This window comes from Lactuca saligna, chromosome 1 (assembly GCF_052625555.1).
Source record: "Lactuca saligna cultivar CGN05327 chromosome 1, ASM5262555v1, whole genome shotgun sequence".
In the NCBI taxonomy this organism is placed as follows: domain Eukaryota; kingdom Viridiplantae; phylum Streptophyta; class Magnoliopsida; order Asterales; family Asteraceae; genus Lactuca; species Lactuca saligna.
In genome coordinates, this window is record NC_136417.1 from 24134363 (window position 1) to 24149492 (window position 15130).

The window sequence follows — 15130 nt, forward strand, 5'->3', positions numbered from 1 at the left end:
ACCTTCTGTAGTTTTTACTTAAAGTAAAAGCTACATATCATGAAATCAAGTATGGTAAATATACTTGTACTTCTGGTTTTGAACATTTAAAACCACAAGGCAGTATTATGGATAATATAATATTTTCCAGGATTAATACTAAGGTTTTTACTATAGAAGAGATATAACTAAGAATACTTTTACAAATGAAACAGTTTATGGAATTAAACCACTATTTCAAAAGAAACGGGTTATGGGATTTAACCACTTATACAAAGAAAACGGTTTATGGGATTTAACCACTTACACAAAGGAAACGATTTATGGGATTAAACCACTTTTACAAATGGAACGGTTATGGGATTAAACCACTTTTACAAATGAAACGGTTTATGGAATTAAACTACTTATCAAATGGAACTTAGGCCCCGTTTGTTTACCTCTTAATTGAAAAATTAAGAGGTCATCTCTTAAAAAATCAGATGTGGGTCGTTTGGTACCCTCTTAATAAAAACCTCTGAATCTAAAAAATGCCTCTTAAAAAATAAGAGATCAACCCGCATCTGAAAACAAAAAATGACCGCGCTACCCTCCCTCTCCTAGGTCTCGCTCTTTCTTTCATGCCTCCACTTTTTTTCTTTCTCATCTCCGCACACCAGAACCTCCCTCCCGATCCGCTGAGAAGTCGTGTTCCCTCCCCGTCATTGCAATCGTCGGCTTCCTCTCCGCCTCCGACATCGTCGTCGGCTTCCTCTCCGCCTCCGGGATCGTCGGCGTCCTCTCCGACAGCTGCACATCTGACGACTTCTGCAGGTAAACTTTCAATCGTCTCTCTTTCTCCTAATATGTAATCTTTTCTCTATGTAATCGTTCTTCTGCTATGTAATCTTTTCTCTGCATAATCAGAAGGTTTGTATATTTTATCTGCAAGTCACGATGAAATCAAACCCTTAAATGTTGATGAAATCTATAATATGATGTTATTGTTTAATATGCTTGAAATCTGATGTTTGATAAATCATAAAATTGTTTGATATGCTTGAAATCGGTTTAGGGTTTTTTTTTTTTTTTTTTTTTTTTTTTTTTGTCTTTATGTTGAATACGATTGATGAAATTGATAGTTTATACTCTGTTTTATGTCTACGCAAAAGTGAAGTTTAAGGCAGCAATAGTTAACGACAATGAGGTATGTGTAAAGATTCAACCATTGGAGTTTTTCCTTTTCTCAAAAACTTTTTTACCCTTTATGCGACTCATGCTTTACAGAGATTTTAACATTTGTTGCGAGTTTTTAATAAGCGAATCGAATTTTTATTTGCTTAATCAAGATTACGTATAATTTATGTATGTTCTGCAAACTTTTAATTCAACGATTCCAATAGACGTGTGTTATGAACTTTGATTATTATATCTTTTGCTAATGGGCAATTTCTTGCTGAAATTGATGATTTCTATTGATTTGTGCTGAAAAGTTTTGGTTAATTTTTTGTTGATAAAAGAGTGATAAATTGTATGGTTGTTTCTTAAGTATGCAGAAAATAGGTCTTTGGTTCACTAGTTGCACCATGGATTGAAAGAAGTATTTTTTTATTTGGCTATTGTATGTTGTTTTATGTTGGATTGAAAGAAATGAATTTAGGAGAATTTATGTTTAATTTGGTTATATTGTATGATTTTTATGTTACAATTCAGGTACGTCGCTATTCTTCTTTCTTCCTTATTTGTTTCTGAAAATCGTTTTTTTTTTTTGCTATTCTTCTTTCTTCCTTCTTCTGAAACCGATTTCTTGCTGGGAGTAAATTTCACAGCAGCTCTTTCTTCCTTCTTCTGAAACCGATTTCTTCCTTATTTGTTATTTGCTCCTGATTTCTTAACCTTCCCTTCGTGAGTAAATTTCACAGCATTTCTTCCTTCATTTATACATACATGGAATATGTAATCTTTCATGTATAAATAAATAATTCATTTGGGAGATATGCATTTATCTTGTGTTAAGAAACGTAGTAGTAATAATTTGCCGAATTCGTAGAACATCACCAATAACCTGAAAATGAGTTATGATGTTAATGTATAATTACTTATTTGCCCTTTATATATAATCATTTCAAATAAACAGAGATGTAATAAATTTTTTTGTATAGCATCATAAATTAACGATTTTTCATGTGCATACACTTCCAAATAGAAATTACTAAGCGTAAAGGGTAAATATGTCAAAAAGAACTTGCCTCAATAGGGACATCATATGCTACATTTCCTCTACAAGAAAATAGATTGCATATAACTTTAATAACCATAAAAAAAAAATAAGAGAACGTATAAGAAGTAACAATGTACTTTTATTTATTTTTGAAATCATATATGCTCTTGTTGTTATTAGGAAATGTGCATTATATGTTGATGTTATACGCTGAGTTTGATGTTAAATGAACGAATCCTAATGTTTTCAATGGACATAATGAAATGTTGTTATTAGGATTATATGTTGATGTTATGTGCATTTGTAATGCATTATATGTTGATGTTATGTGTATTTGTAATGCATAACTTGTTGCTAAAATATGCATTTTTTTTTGTTGAATTGATCAAAGAAATGGGAGAAAAGAAGGATATGATTAGTTGGAAGGTAGAAGGTGTAGAGAAAACATTTCTTGAAGCTTGTTTACGTGAAGTTACGATCAATGGACGGGAAGGGAGTAGTTTGAAAGCACTTTCTTGGAGAAATGTAGCCGAAACACTAAAAATTGAACATAACTTTATTGCCGACCAAAAACAAATGAAGAACCGTTATGACTACCTAAAGTCAAAGTTTGGTGCTTTTTTGAAGTTAAAAAACAAAACCGGTAATGTGTACAATTCAACAACCAACACCTTTAATCTTTCCAAAGAAGAATGGGAACTAGAAGCGAAGGTATTTTGTTAATTTATAAAAAATTGATTTTCATGTTTTTAAATAATAAAATATTTTTTTCCAAACAGTCAAACAAACATGTGGATTCTTTGAGACGCACACCATTACCGTATCCCGACCTTTGCACACAGTTGTTTGAAGGCGCGACTGCGACAGGCATGCATAGTTGGGGACCAACTTCTACCCTTCCCCGTCCTACTCAAGACTCAAGCCACTATAGTTTGCATGACTTTTATGACATCGATTGCACTCAACAAGAAACTGTAGGTCTCAGTGACGAGTCATCCGCTCAATCAAAAAAACAAAAGACTACAGATACGGCAAAGAGTCAAAATAAAAGTAAAGACAAGGGTAAAGATAAGGGTAAAGATGCATCCAACTCAAGATTGCTTGAAATCGGTGAAGATATTGCCACAGTTGCTAAAATATTTGTGGAAAAGCATTCTTCTTCAAATTTGGATGCGTGTATGGAAAAATTGGAGAAATTAGGATGGGGAATATTTGATCCAAGATACACTACTGCTGTTGCTCTTTTTGGTGAAAGTGCGGATAAGAGGCACGTGTGGTTAACCATTGATCCAGCTATTTGTGAGAATTGGGTCAAGACCGTTGGAGCACATTACGGAATGTTTCGCTAAGTAGATTTTTTGAATGTTTTGATGGTTTTTTTTGGATAACTAGATGTTTGGTTTGAACTAGATGGCTCTTTTTTTGGATTACTTGACATTAATGACTTGATGTTTTGGATTACTTGATGTTTTGGATTACTTGATGTTTTGGATTATTTGATATTAATGGCTTGATGAATTTTTATATTATATGTTGTTAATATAATTGTTATGTATTTTCAAAATAACAGATTGCTTATGGATTCGGATGAAGAAATTGCATTTTTCATGTTACTATGTTGCTATTGGTTGAATCTAGCATTCAACAGAATTGGAAGGGCAATTGATAATGATTCGGAAATGAGTGGTCATCAACATACACAAGAATTGTTACATGGAACTTCTACACAATGTAAAGACTTGATGCGTCTTTCACGTGAAGCATATGTACTTTTATGCAATCATTTTAGACGAAATAATTGGTTGCAAAGTAGTAGGCATATAAGCGTTGAAGAAAAGATGGCTATGTTCTTAACTACTATAGCACATAATAAACGGTTCAGGATTATCAAACGAAGGTTTCAACACTCCACAGAAACAGTTCATAGATGCTTTCATGAGGTGCTAAATGCAATGATGATTTTTGCAAAAGAAGTTATAGTGCCAACGAATTCTAATGCAACTGTGAATTCCTCAGAGAGGCATCGTAAGCTAAAAGAAATCTTTCCTGGAGCAATAGGTGCGCTAGATGGAACTCTTGTACATGCAGTTGTGCCTGCTGATCAACAAACTTGCTATAGGGGAAGAGGAAAAGGTGAATGCTTTCAAAATGTTTTAGGAATTTGTGATTTTGATATGATGTTCACATTCGTATGGGCCGGTTGGGAGGGTATAACACATGATTCGCGAGTTTTGAAAGAAGTTGCATGTAACCCGACTTCAGGCTTTCCGTTCCCTCCTCCAGGTTTTTAATTCTTTTTAAGATTATTCTAAAATACGATATTAAATTTCTATATATAATACTTCCTTTACTCATGTGTACAGATAAATATTACCTTTGCGATGCTGCATACACCAACACTCGTGGATTTATGACTCCTTATCGCAACACGAGGTATTGGTTAGCCGACTATCGACGGCGACGTCCGTTAACTAAGGAAGAAAAATTCAATCATGCACATGCGCAACTCAGAAATGTTATTGAACGTGCTTACGGTGTTTTGAAGGCGAGATTCCCAATTCTAAAGCGAATGGCTCCTTTTCCTTTTTCAGTGCAAAGAGATATAGTCGTTGCTTGTTTTGCAGTCCACAATTTCATAAGGAAATGCGATATTCATGATGAGTTATTTATGGCGTTCGAGGAGAACAATGCTCAACCACAAGGGGGACAAAATGATGTCGAAAACGTACACGATATGGAATGGGGTTCACAAGGAAATGAATACATGGATAATTTACGTGACCAGATTGCGAATCAATTGGGATGAAATTAGATTTGTAGGATTTTATTTGGATTTTAGTATGATATTGTGGATTTAAAAATATTTATGTTTGATTTGGATTTGTGTTTAATTTTGATTTATGCTAAATTTGAATTTTATATGGTGTTTATATATTTTTTAATACATAATTAAGAATTTTTATTAGGTTATTTTCTAAATAAACAGATGAATTTAATTAAAAAAATAAAACAGAAGGGTAAAATGGTCATTTTAATAATTCAGCAGAACAATTCAGAGGTCCCAACCAAACAGCATGTTAAACATTCAGCTCTTAAAATTTCAGACCCTCTTAGAAATTCAGACCTCTTAAAAATTCAGATCTTAAAAATTCAGATCCTGCCAAACAGCCCCTTAGTCATTCAATCTCTATAAACTAGTATAACATAAAAGACCTTTAATGGTTAATTCTATAAGTCCTTAGTTGTTACATCAGAGTTATATATAAGTAATGTCCGTTTGACAGTGAAATGTGTGACTTCCGCCTTACTTCTTGTTCCTTGTTTGGTTGTGGACTTAGGGCAGATACAACCATTTAACTATCAGTTCGATATTATGTTATACATAGTTAGTATAAACTAAGTAATTACATAGGGAAAATATTGAGGTTATCACTTTATCACCTCGGGAAATATAGGATTTTCTGGAGGAACCAATGAAATTTTCCAAAGAACCTAGAGTATACTTAACATAACTAAAATACTTATGAACTCAACAATTTAAATGTTGATCTACTCTTTCCAAATAACTTGTATTCTCAGGAATCCAGTAGACAGGTACACTCCCGAAGTTCTTGAGAAGACTACCTAGTACCGTACCGCAACTCTTGTCTTCTACTGTACCTACTTTGGTTTTTGAATATGTAATGTTTAAACACTTATGTAAAACTTATACTTATTAATACAATCGTTGTTTGTACTTGGATTAGTATATTGCATGTGTTGTGATACTTACCTTAAGTCCTCCGCCCCCGAACGTTTCCGGCGTTCTGGTTTGGGAGTGTGACAAGTTTTAATTGGTTACTATATTTTAAAATTAAAAAATCTCTTTGTATTTTTTGGTACGTTACATATTCTTTGTCTTGGAAGTGCAAATTCGAATTGGGAGGAAGCATTCACAAATAATCTTATTGTCTTCTATGCACATAGGTGAAACTTTCTGTCAGCGTGTTCTTTTGTCTTGGGAGTGCAATTTTTTAGCATCTTCCTTAACTCTTTTTTCTTGGAAGTGCAAATTCGAGTTAGAAGGAAGCAATCACAAATAATCTCGATGTTTGCTATGGAGATATATAGATGAAACCGAAAATGAAAACATCTTTTGTTTGGAGAAGACTAGGACATCCATATTATTTGACCGATTCATGAATTTGGTTACTGATGATATAAGTGAATAACAAGTCATGTATGAAAACACTTTATTATTGCTTGTCCTTTATATGATGTTGTGAGCAAAATCTAAAGAAACAGATCATAAGGACTAAATGTGTACAAGCTGAAAATTATATTACCCTAGTTAGTCATTTTTTCCGACTTAACCTGGAGTAGCCGATTATAAAAACTGGATACAGACAAAAAAAAAAAATTATATAGTCAAATTTGGACAAAAACATTCCAGTAAGTAGATGTACACAAAATGAAACATATTATCATGTTAACTTATTTTCCATTTTATTAAATAAGAAATGTATTAGGTATTTTTCTGTTCCAAATCGACTAACCATATTTAAGTATCGAATTCAAAGTAAACCCAATATTTTAAGGTTGTATTAAATAATTTCAACCTGTTTAATAAGATCAATCATACTTAGTTGGTTAGTAGGAAGAAACCATGGGGTCTCTTTTTGACCAATGGAGGTGAGGTTATGACTACATCACCATTACAACAAAAGCTACATCTTCTTCACGAAGGAAGGCACCAAACTTAGGCCCCTTATGTTTTTATTTAATATATTAAACTAGTTCAAGATAATTCAAACTTCATCATAATCATATATTTGAGTATGGCAATTTCGACCCATTTACACATAGTCGATTTGGGTTCTATTTGTTGTGTACTTGGTTAAATGGTTATAATAATTATCTAAAAACGGGTCAAACGAATTAAACGTGGAGTAAATATAAACATAATAAAAACATTGTATTTCTTAAACATTTTTATCAAATACCAAGTACAGTGTGATCGTGACTATTGAAATCAAAATTGGATTCACAAAATAAATAAACAAATAAATAAGTGGAAAGAGTTCTTTGTTGGATCGATGCCCCTTTTATGTCATACATCCATTATTTGATAAAATATTTGAAAAGTAAACTCTATTTCAAACCAAAAGATTACCAAAGTCAAATCGAAAAAAGAAAACATAGATAACTAAAAAAACCTAATCAATATAACCTCACGGTAAAAGATCGATAAAATCCAACAACAAATAATTTCTTTTCGAGTTCGTATATGGAGGTCCGGATATTTTGGAGGTTTTGTGCAAAAATCAAAGTAAAACCACATAAAAATTTTTATAAAATATTATTAATTAAATTTGCTACTGTTATGTCTTCACTCATTAGTAATAAACTAGAACTCTTACAAACAACTTTTCTAAAAAATATATATAAAGATAGTGCATTACTATTTTTAAACATCGATTTTCTAACAATTGTAGAAGCTAATTCATCTGCTACACTTTTGATAATCAATATTCTCACAATTGTAGAAGCTAATTCATCTGCTGCACTTTTGATAATCATTATTTTTAGGAAGCTAATTTAATCGCAAATAAAATTTTAAAAGTTTTAGTTTTGAAAAGTTTCTTTTCGTTGATATAATTGAAATAAGAATAATCAACAATAATATATGTTAGACAATAAACTGGATAATTTTTTTTTTTTTCATTTTTAAGAAATTTAGTATTATGTTAGTTGCATGGTTGCAGAAATCGGGATTAATCGGCGATTAATCGTGGATTAATCGTTTGATGTTCTCCAACCGTCGAGGATTAGGACATTAATCGGAAATTTAGGATTAAGATTAATCGGCCTTGGCGGGATTAATCGGTCAACAAAAGTCGAAAAAAGTAAAAAAAAAAAAAAAAAAAAAAAAAGTCAAAAAAAGGTCAAAATTTTTTTAAAATTTTCAAAAAACAAACTTTCTTTTTTTACTCCAAAATTTCAAATATTATACCAAAATGTTCATATTTTGGTATTTCCAAATTTCTAAATTACAATTTTTCTTATTTTCTAATTTTGAAGTACTTGTTTTTTTTCTTAAGATATATTAATATTTATTTAATTTTAATATTTTATTAATAATCTATGATTTCCGATTAATCCTCGATTAATCCCCGTCTAGACCGATTAATCCTTAACACCAGTCGACCGTCGAACTACCGTCAAACGATTTTTACAACCTTGGTTAGTTGTATTATGTTTAACTGATAAATATTTTTGTAACAATTCTAGTTCGTTGAATAAACCATCAACATCGTTGTCTAAGATATGACCGTTTTGCAACCTATTTTAAAGATTTTTTACAGCTTGCCTTTAACTCATTAATATTTAGTGATTTCAACTTTTATGTTGTAAACAAAAAACCAAAATATCTTATTATTGTTTGTATTTTTCAAACATTTGCTCAAATGAACCGATAGTTTGATCAACTATGTATAAAAAATATTAATCTTGAATAACTCTAAAGGTGAAAGTTCATTTACTTGTTTTGATGACCCAACATCACTATCATCACAAATTCACGATAAATTTTTTTAAATTCTTCATTTAATATTTTTCTTAAAAACACCAGATGAATTCCCAAATCAGAAGCAATAACTTTCACACAATCAAAAACCTTCTCAAAACAATATATGAAGTTGCATTTTAGGAGAATAGCAACATCATCAGTGGCGGATCCAGTATCAAAGTAAAGTGTATCCCCAACAAGTAAATGGGTATCCCGACAAAAAAAAAAAAAAAAAAAAAAAAAAAACAAACCGCGCAATACACAATAAGAAAAAAAAATTCCGGAAAAAATGACACTATTATTTTTTTTGAGGGTTATCCCGGACTATCCCAGAATATATAGTAAATCCACCATTGAATACCATAACTATATGTTTATCCCATAATTGAAAAAGCCCTAAAATCCGAGACCCCGTGTGAGTACACCTCTCGCACACTCCATGGCCGCCACTGCGTATATGCAATCCGTTAAATAGTCAAATATGTGTTCATAACATCATTCAATATTCTGTTTACTCTTTTCAAGACTCAAAAGATTAAAGAAAATGTTAAGTTCATGGACTGACTAAAATCCCACAAAAAAAAAGATTAAAGAAAAGGTTAACTTCATGGACCGACTAAAAATCTCACAAAAATTAATGTAAAGCTTAGTCAGTTATATTAACGAAAAGGCTAAACTATTTAATAAGTCTAAATAAGAAAAAGATAAAAATTATATATATATATATATATATATATATATATATATATATATATATATATATATATATATATATATATATATATATATATATATATATATATATATTCAAAGGAATTTTATCACCGAGAAATTACCAAGAGGAGTAAATATAGGAATTACATGTCATTACGTCTTCTTCCCGAGTTTTTTTTTGTAAATTCATTAAAGGAAAGAAAATGAAAATTTTGACAGAAAAAAAGGAAGGTAAAGGAAAATATTTAATATTCTGTGTTCACGAGTTTGAAGAAAATGAAAAGAAAATTTTAAAATTTTTGTGTTTCCCGAGTTAGGAGGAAAAAGAAAATAAAACTTAAAATTTTCCTTCCTCTCTATTTCTTCCCAAATCCACCCAATTTAGAAGGAAAATTTGGAAGGAAAATATGTCTCCAAAATCCTTTCCCTGCCCTCACTTTCATTCCATTAATGAAACTCAGAAACACGATTCTCCTTTAACACCTCTCACTTTCCCTCTGTATCCTCTCATTTCTCTCCTTAAGTAGAACTCGGGAACAAGACGTTAATGCAATACAACTCCACGAGTAGTCGAGTACAATTCATAATTAAACCTTCCCTTTAAGACTCTTGATCTAAAGGTGAGGTGTTATAGCAATTTGATCTCATGTGGTAGCAACCTAAGTTATTTAAAGTTATCCGATATGGGAGGTGGAAGACGCATGGGAGGCTACCGTGTCACCCTCCAAGATGTGTGAACACCGCTCCCAAGGCTGATGCTTTAACTGTGGCATGGATGCGAAAACGGATGATTTGATTGGCCCTTTTTCGACCGTTTGGGTGAGTGGGACTAATTTCGACCATACATATAGCAGTGCTGTAGAAATCGGGCTTGGCAGCTGATTAATCAACGATTAATCGTTTTGTGGTCTTAAACCGATTACGATTAGGGTGCTTGGCGGAAATTGATCAAAATCGGTCAAAGTCGGCCTTAACGGTCCTTGGCGGCCCTTAGCGGTCTCAGCGGTCATAGGCGAGAATTTTTAAAAAAATTCAAACAATTTTAATTTTCAAATATTACAGCAAAATTTTAAATTTTCAAATTTTTAAGCTTTCAAATTTTAAAATATTAAACTAAAGTTTTCAAAATTTTAAATTTTCAAATACTTAGTTTTTTAGGGAATATTAATTTTTTTAAATGATTTTATTAATAATTAAGGGTCCCCGATTAATCCCCGTCTACTCCGATTAATCGTTTATCGTTAGTCGACCGCCGAGCTATCGTCGAACGATTTTTACAACATTGATATATATATATATATATATATATATATATATATATATATATATATATATATATATAATTCAATTACTAACAAATTTCTCTATATATGACATTCGTTTTACATTTCAAACACACACACTCTTTCAACACAAACACATATATTCACCAAAAAATACTCCTTCTTTATATATTTTTATGGATCCAAATCAAAATATCCCACCGATCCAAAACACACCAAATACTCTAAATGATCCATTGGCAAAATCTTAGTTATATGCAATTGATAACATTTCCAATACAACAAGAACCTCTATTAATCAATCTTTCATACCACCCACACTACTACCAACAACATTCTCCGCAATTTCAGCCTCAAAATTCTCAACATCAACAACCTTCACAGCAATCTCAAGTTCCATTATCTCAATTTCAACCTATTATCCTCGACAATGACGACGACGACGACGAACAGGTTGAAGAAACACAACCAAGTTGTAGAAGACAAAAAAAAATCAAAAGATCCAAGGAAAAAGAAAACTACGCAATGGACTGAAGAGGATGAGAAAACTTTAGCTAAAGTTTCGATTTTCATATCATAAGACTGGGTTGTCGGCAACGGACAAATGAATCAAAGTTTTTGAAATCGTGTTTTAGACCACTTCCAAGCGTTATTAGGAAGGTAAACGAGTCGGACATACGACTCAACCAATGCAAAATGGCGTAACCTTTGAGCGGCTTGCATCAAATTTAACGGTGTATTTGACTATATTAAAAATATGCATAGAAATGGTAGCAATGATTTCAACATTTTATCAACCGTGCTGAACCAGTTCAAAATTGCCAACAATGGTAAACCATTTGCCAACCAAAAAGCGTAGAAAGTTTGTCGTAATGATCTAAAATAGGTCATTTATCCGGATATGACACATTCAGGATCTACTACTGGCTCCAACAAAAGACCGAGAATGTCCGAGTTGGACATTTGTGTTAGCCTCGACCTCAATGATGAGTTCGTTGCCACCGAAGGGGAGGATCCACCGGACGTCTAACTTCATCGATCACTGGGAAAGGACAAAGCGAGAAAAAGAGCATCTTCAAACCAAAAATCAACTAACGAGGACGTACTAGCAGAGAAAATATACAAAACTCTAAATTTTTTAAAAAAGAAAATTGAATCAATGGAAGAAGCTCGTCGGCGAAAAATGGAACTCACCGATCTTCAAATTATAAACACAGTGCCGCAACCGAATCTCGATCCGAAAAATTCAAGGGTGTTTTTAAAAATTCAATAAGAAGTTCTAGACAAATATCGCAACTAAATTATATGTATTTTATCCTTTTTAGTAATTTAGTTTTAATTTGCTATGTTTTTTTTAATGTTTTTTTAGTATTTTAGTTTTAATTTTCTATTTTATTTTTTATGTTTTTTTCAGTAATTTAGGTTTAATTTTTTATTTTTTAGGTTTAATTTTTATGTTTTTTAATTAATGTAATGTGGTTTCAATTAATGTAAAGTATTTTTATTATGTTTTTATTTAATTCAATCATAAAATAATAAAAAAAAAAAAACAAATTGTGAAGTGGTAACCATTTCCAATATAATATCAAGTGGGTTGATGGTGAAAGTGATGTGACGGAGATTTGACATCACTTTTCGGTGGGTTGATGGTGACCATTCCCCACGGTCTAAAGATTCTTGGTTGTAGGCTTTGTCTAAAAATAAAAAATGGGCTTCTAAATATATTTTTTTAGAAAAAATCATTAATGTTGTACTAAATGTTATACTAATAGTTGTGGGTTAAATTTCGGGACGATCAAAGCGATAATGAAAAAGTTGAAAATTTTGAATGATCAAGTCTTTTTAGAAATTTCCATGACCGGGTTACCATTTCCTTCGAGGCGAACTTGGTCGAGTCGAGCCAAAAATCAAGAAATGTGTTATGACTTGGTCAAGTCACAAGTCAAGAAAAGTCGATGGATGAGAGACTAAAGTCAAAAGTTCCAAATTTAGACACAAGATTGAAACAAAAATGAAAGTAGATGTCAATATTGCTTAAACCAGGAGACAATTTCTGTGATTTACTCTATTTATAATTTATATAATATAATTCGAAAAAAAAGGCCACAAAAAATTTAATTAAACGGACAATTTCTGTGATTTACTATCAAGTCCATATTATCACAAAATTGCTTTAAAATTTTATTTGTTGCTCATAAAACCGCTTATAAATTTTTGTTTGTTTCTTTTAAGCTATTACTAGAAATTAAATACTTAATCATTTATGGTCCAATATATGATTTAACAATAGGGGATGCATATATGCCCACAAAACTTAATGGGCAAGTACCATGTGAAAAAGTTGTTCTAAATGACAATAGCTAACCAAAAGCCATTACTTTTAAATCTTGATTCTATAATCTTGAGAACGCCCCATTGCTATATAAAGGGTCCCCTTATGTTTCCTACTTATACTCAAGACTAATCCTTTTTCTTTCCCGAAAAAAACATTTGTAACGTAATTCATGTCTACTGAAGATAAGAAGTACTATACACAAAACGCTACTTTTGATGTTAAAGAAAAGCTCAATTTTGTGAGAGATGGAGCCATCAAATTGCCACCAGGGTTTAGGTTTCAACCCACTGATCAAGAGATTGTGTTTCAATATCTGGTTCGTAAGGTCTTCTCTTGTCCGTTGCCTGCCTCCATCATCCCTGAAATCATCAACATTTGCAAGTTCAATCCTTGGGATTTACCAGGTTAGAATTGTTATAAAACCAAAGAAAACCCTAAAAACTCTAAATGGTGGATCACAATTTTATAAGTCTTATATAATTTTTGGGTTAACTGCAAACAGTTTTTGCTAGATAGCTTATTATTTTACTGATCAATACAAAAAGAAATTATTATATATAAAGTTTACCACTTTTTTTTATTATTTTATGTAAAATTTGTCATTTTTACCATCTTATGTAAGATTTGCATTAAATGATTTTATATATTTTACTGTTGACCTTAGTTAATTAAAAAAAAAAACTTGCTTATTTTATTTTGGAAATATGTTCATAGGTGAGTGGGAGCAAGAAAGATACTTCTTTAGCAAGAAGGAGGCCAAGTATGGGCAAGGAAATAGAGTAAATAGAAAGAGTGGTGATGGGTATTGGAAAGCAACTGGTTTTGATAAGCATATCACCAGATGTTGCAGTAACAATACCATTTCAAGAAAGAAAGATACCATAACAGGGATGAAGAAGACGCTCGTTTTCTATAAAAACAAACCATCAACGACTAGAACTCATTGGATCATGCATGAGTATCACCTTGTTCATTCACCTGCTTCACCGACAACCACCACCAACGATAAGGTAACATTCTTGAACTAAATTGTACAAAAAGAATCTGTTCAAGAAGCCAAAAGCGTATGATCATACATTCATACTCATTTTTAAATGATGTTGGATGTCTTAATTTTGATATGCAGAAATCTTGGATTCAGTTGGGAAATTGGGTTTTGTGTCATGTATTGTTGAACAAAAGAAGTCGAAAATCCTTTGTAGATTATACTGGGAAGAGGTTGGGCTCACAGGAACAAATGCGTCCAAATTTTACGAATGATGATGATGATGATGATGATGATGATGGAATTTCAATCAATTGCGACGAAACTACTTCATCTTCTTCATCATGTGGTTCTAGTGTGGTTACTCAAGAAGAGTCCTCGAGTAGAGAGCTATTAGATGATGAAGAAACGAATTAAGAATGAGTAGTTTAATCTAATTAATGTAACCTTTATCATTTAAGAAAATGAGTTGTCGAGAGGAAATGACTAGTTTTAAAATGTAATATATATAGTTCAAGAATTTGCTTGTATATTACATCACTGATTATTGCTACAATTGAATTAACATATTCATAATTTATATCATATATTTGATGGAAGTGAAAATTAGCAGATTGCATGATCAGAATATATTTTGACGATACGTGTTAATATACCTGTCGATATATATTTAATGGTGGTAGGAGTAGAACCTCTTCAACCTATTCAATCCAATGTCACATCTGCTTTATATCAGTTTTTCTATATCCCAATCCACAACACATGGAAACAGTCTTTTTCTCAACCCACAAAACATGGGTGTGAATATGGCTTATGTTGCTGCTATGGAAGATTAGGTATTGTGAATCTGATAATCTCCTTTTTGTAAGGCTCTGATTCAACTTCATGTTCATTTGTTTTCTGTCATTTTTTTAGGTTTTAATTATAATGATTTCTTGATTGATAGGTTGGAATTTGCATGTTTTTAGGCCTTTGCAATGGCTTCTCTATTATAATTACAGATTATATATTATTATAGGGTTGAATGCATAATTATGCAATCTATTTTCACTTTCTTTTTACCAATTTATACAAAAAATGGTTTCAA

The 15130-nt window shown here is 31.7% G+C and overlaps 3 protein-coding genes across 3 annotated transcripts; all 3 read left to right on the forward strand.

The window, feature by feature from the left end:
- The first annotated feature begins 486 nt into the window (after positions 1-486).
- On the forward strand, positions 487-3589 carry LOC145048760 (uncharacterized). The gene is made up of 3 exons (XM_078997357.1): positions 487-792; positions 2571-2890; positions 2959-3589. The coding sequence occupies exons 1-3, from the start codon at positions 600-602 to the stop codon at positions 3526-3528; spliced, it is 1083 nt and encodes a 360-aa protein (XP_078853483.1). The 5' UTR covers positions 487-599; the 3' UTR covers positions 3529-3589.
- Positions 3590-4053: 464 nt separating this feature from the next.
- LOC145048769 (uncharacterized) lies at positions 4054-5098 on the forward strand. The gene is made up of 2 exons (XM_078997368.1): positions 4054-4462; positions 4543-5098. The coding sequence occupies exons 1-2, from the start codon at positions 4132-4134 to the stop codon at positions 4983-4985; spliced, it is 774 nt and encodes a 257-aa protein (XP_078853494.1). The 5' UTR covers positions 4054-4131; the 3' UTR covers positions 4986-5098.
- An 8060-nt stretch (positions 5099-13158) lies between these two features.
- On the forward strand, positions 13159-14630 carry LOC145029059 (NAC domain-containing protein 83-like). Its single transcript, XM_078977701.1, has 3 exons — positions 13159-13462; positions 13773-14068; positions 14185-14630. The coding sequence occupies exons 1-3, from the start codon at positions 13228-13230 to the stop codon at positions 14458-14460; spliced, it is 807 nt and encodes a 268-aa protein (XP_078833827.1). The 5' UTR covers positions 13159-13227; the 3' UTR covers positions 14461-14630.
- Positions 14631-15130: the final 500 nt, after the last annotated feature.

Bases quoted from the DNA above. Each gene is read 5' to 3' on its own strand.
- LOC145048760 (XM_078997357.1), top strand. From the start codon at position 600: ATGCCTCCACTTTTTTTCTTTCTCATCTCCGCACACCAGAACCTCCCT. The intron at 793-2,570 runs GTAAACTTTCAA...AATTGATCAAAG, and splicing joins ACATCTGACGACTTCTGCAG to AAATGGGAGAAAAGAAGGAT. The intron at 2,891-2,958 runs GTATTTTGTTAA...TTTTCCAAACAG, and splicing joins AATGGGAACTAGAAGCGAAG to TCAAACAAACATGTGGATTC.
- LOC145048769 (XM_078997368.1), top strand. From the start codon at position 4,132: ATGATGATTTTTGCAAAAGAAGTTATAGTGCCAACGAATTCTAATGCA. The intron at 4,463-4,542 runs GTTTTTAATTCT...TCATGTGTACAG, and splicing joins CTTTCCGTTCCCTCCTCCAG to ATAAATATTACCTTTGCGAT.
- LOC145029059 (XM_078977701.1), top strand. From the start codon at position 13,228: ATGTCTACTGAAGATAAGAAGTACTATACACAAAACGCTACTTTTGAT. The intron at 13,463-13,772 runs GTTAGAATTGTT...ATATGTTCATAG, and splicing joins CAATCCTTGGGATTTACCAG to GTGAGTGGGAGCAAGAAAGA. The intron at 14,069-14,184 runs GTAACATTCTTG...TTTGATATGCAG, and splicing joins CAACCACCACCAACGATAAG to AAATCTTGGATTCAGTTGGG.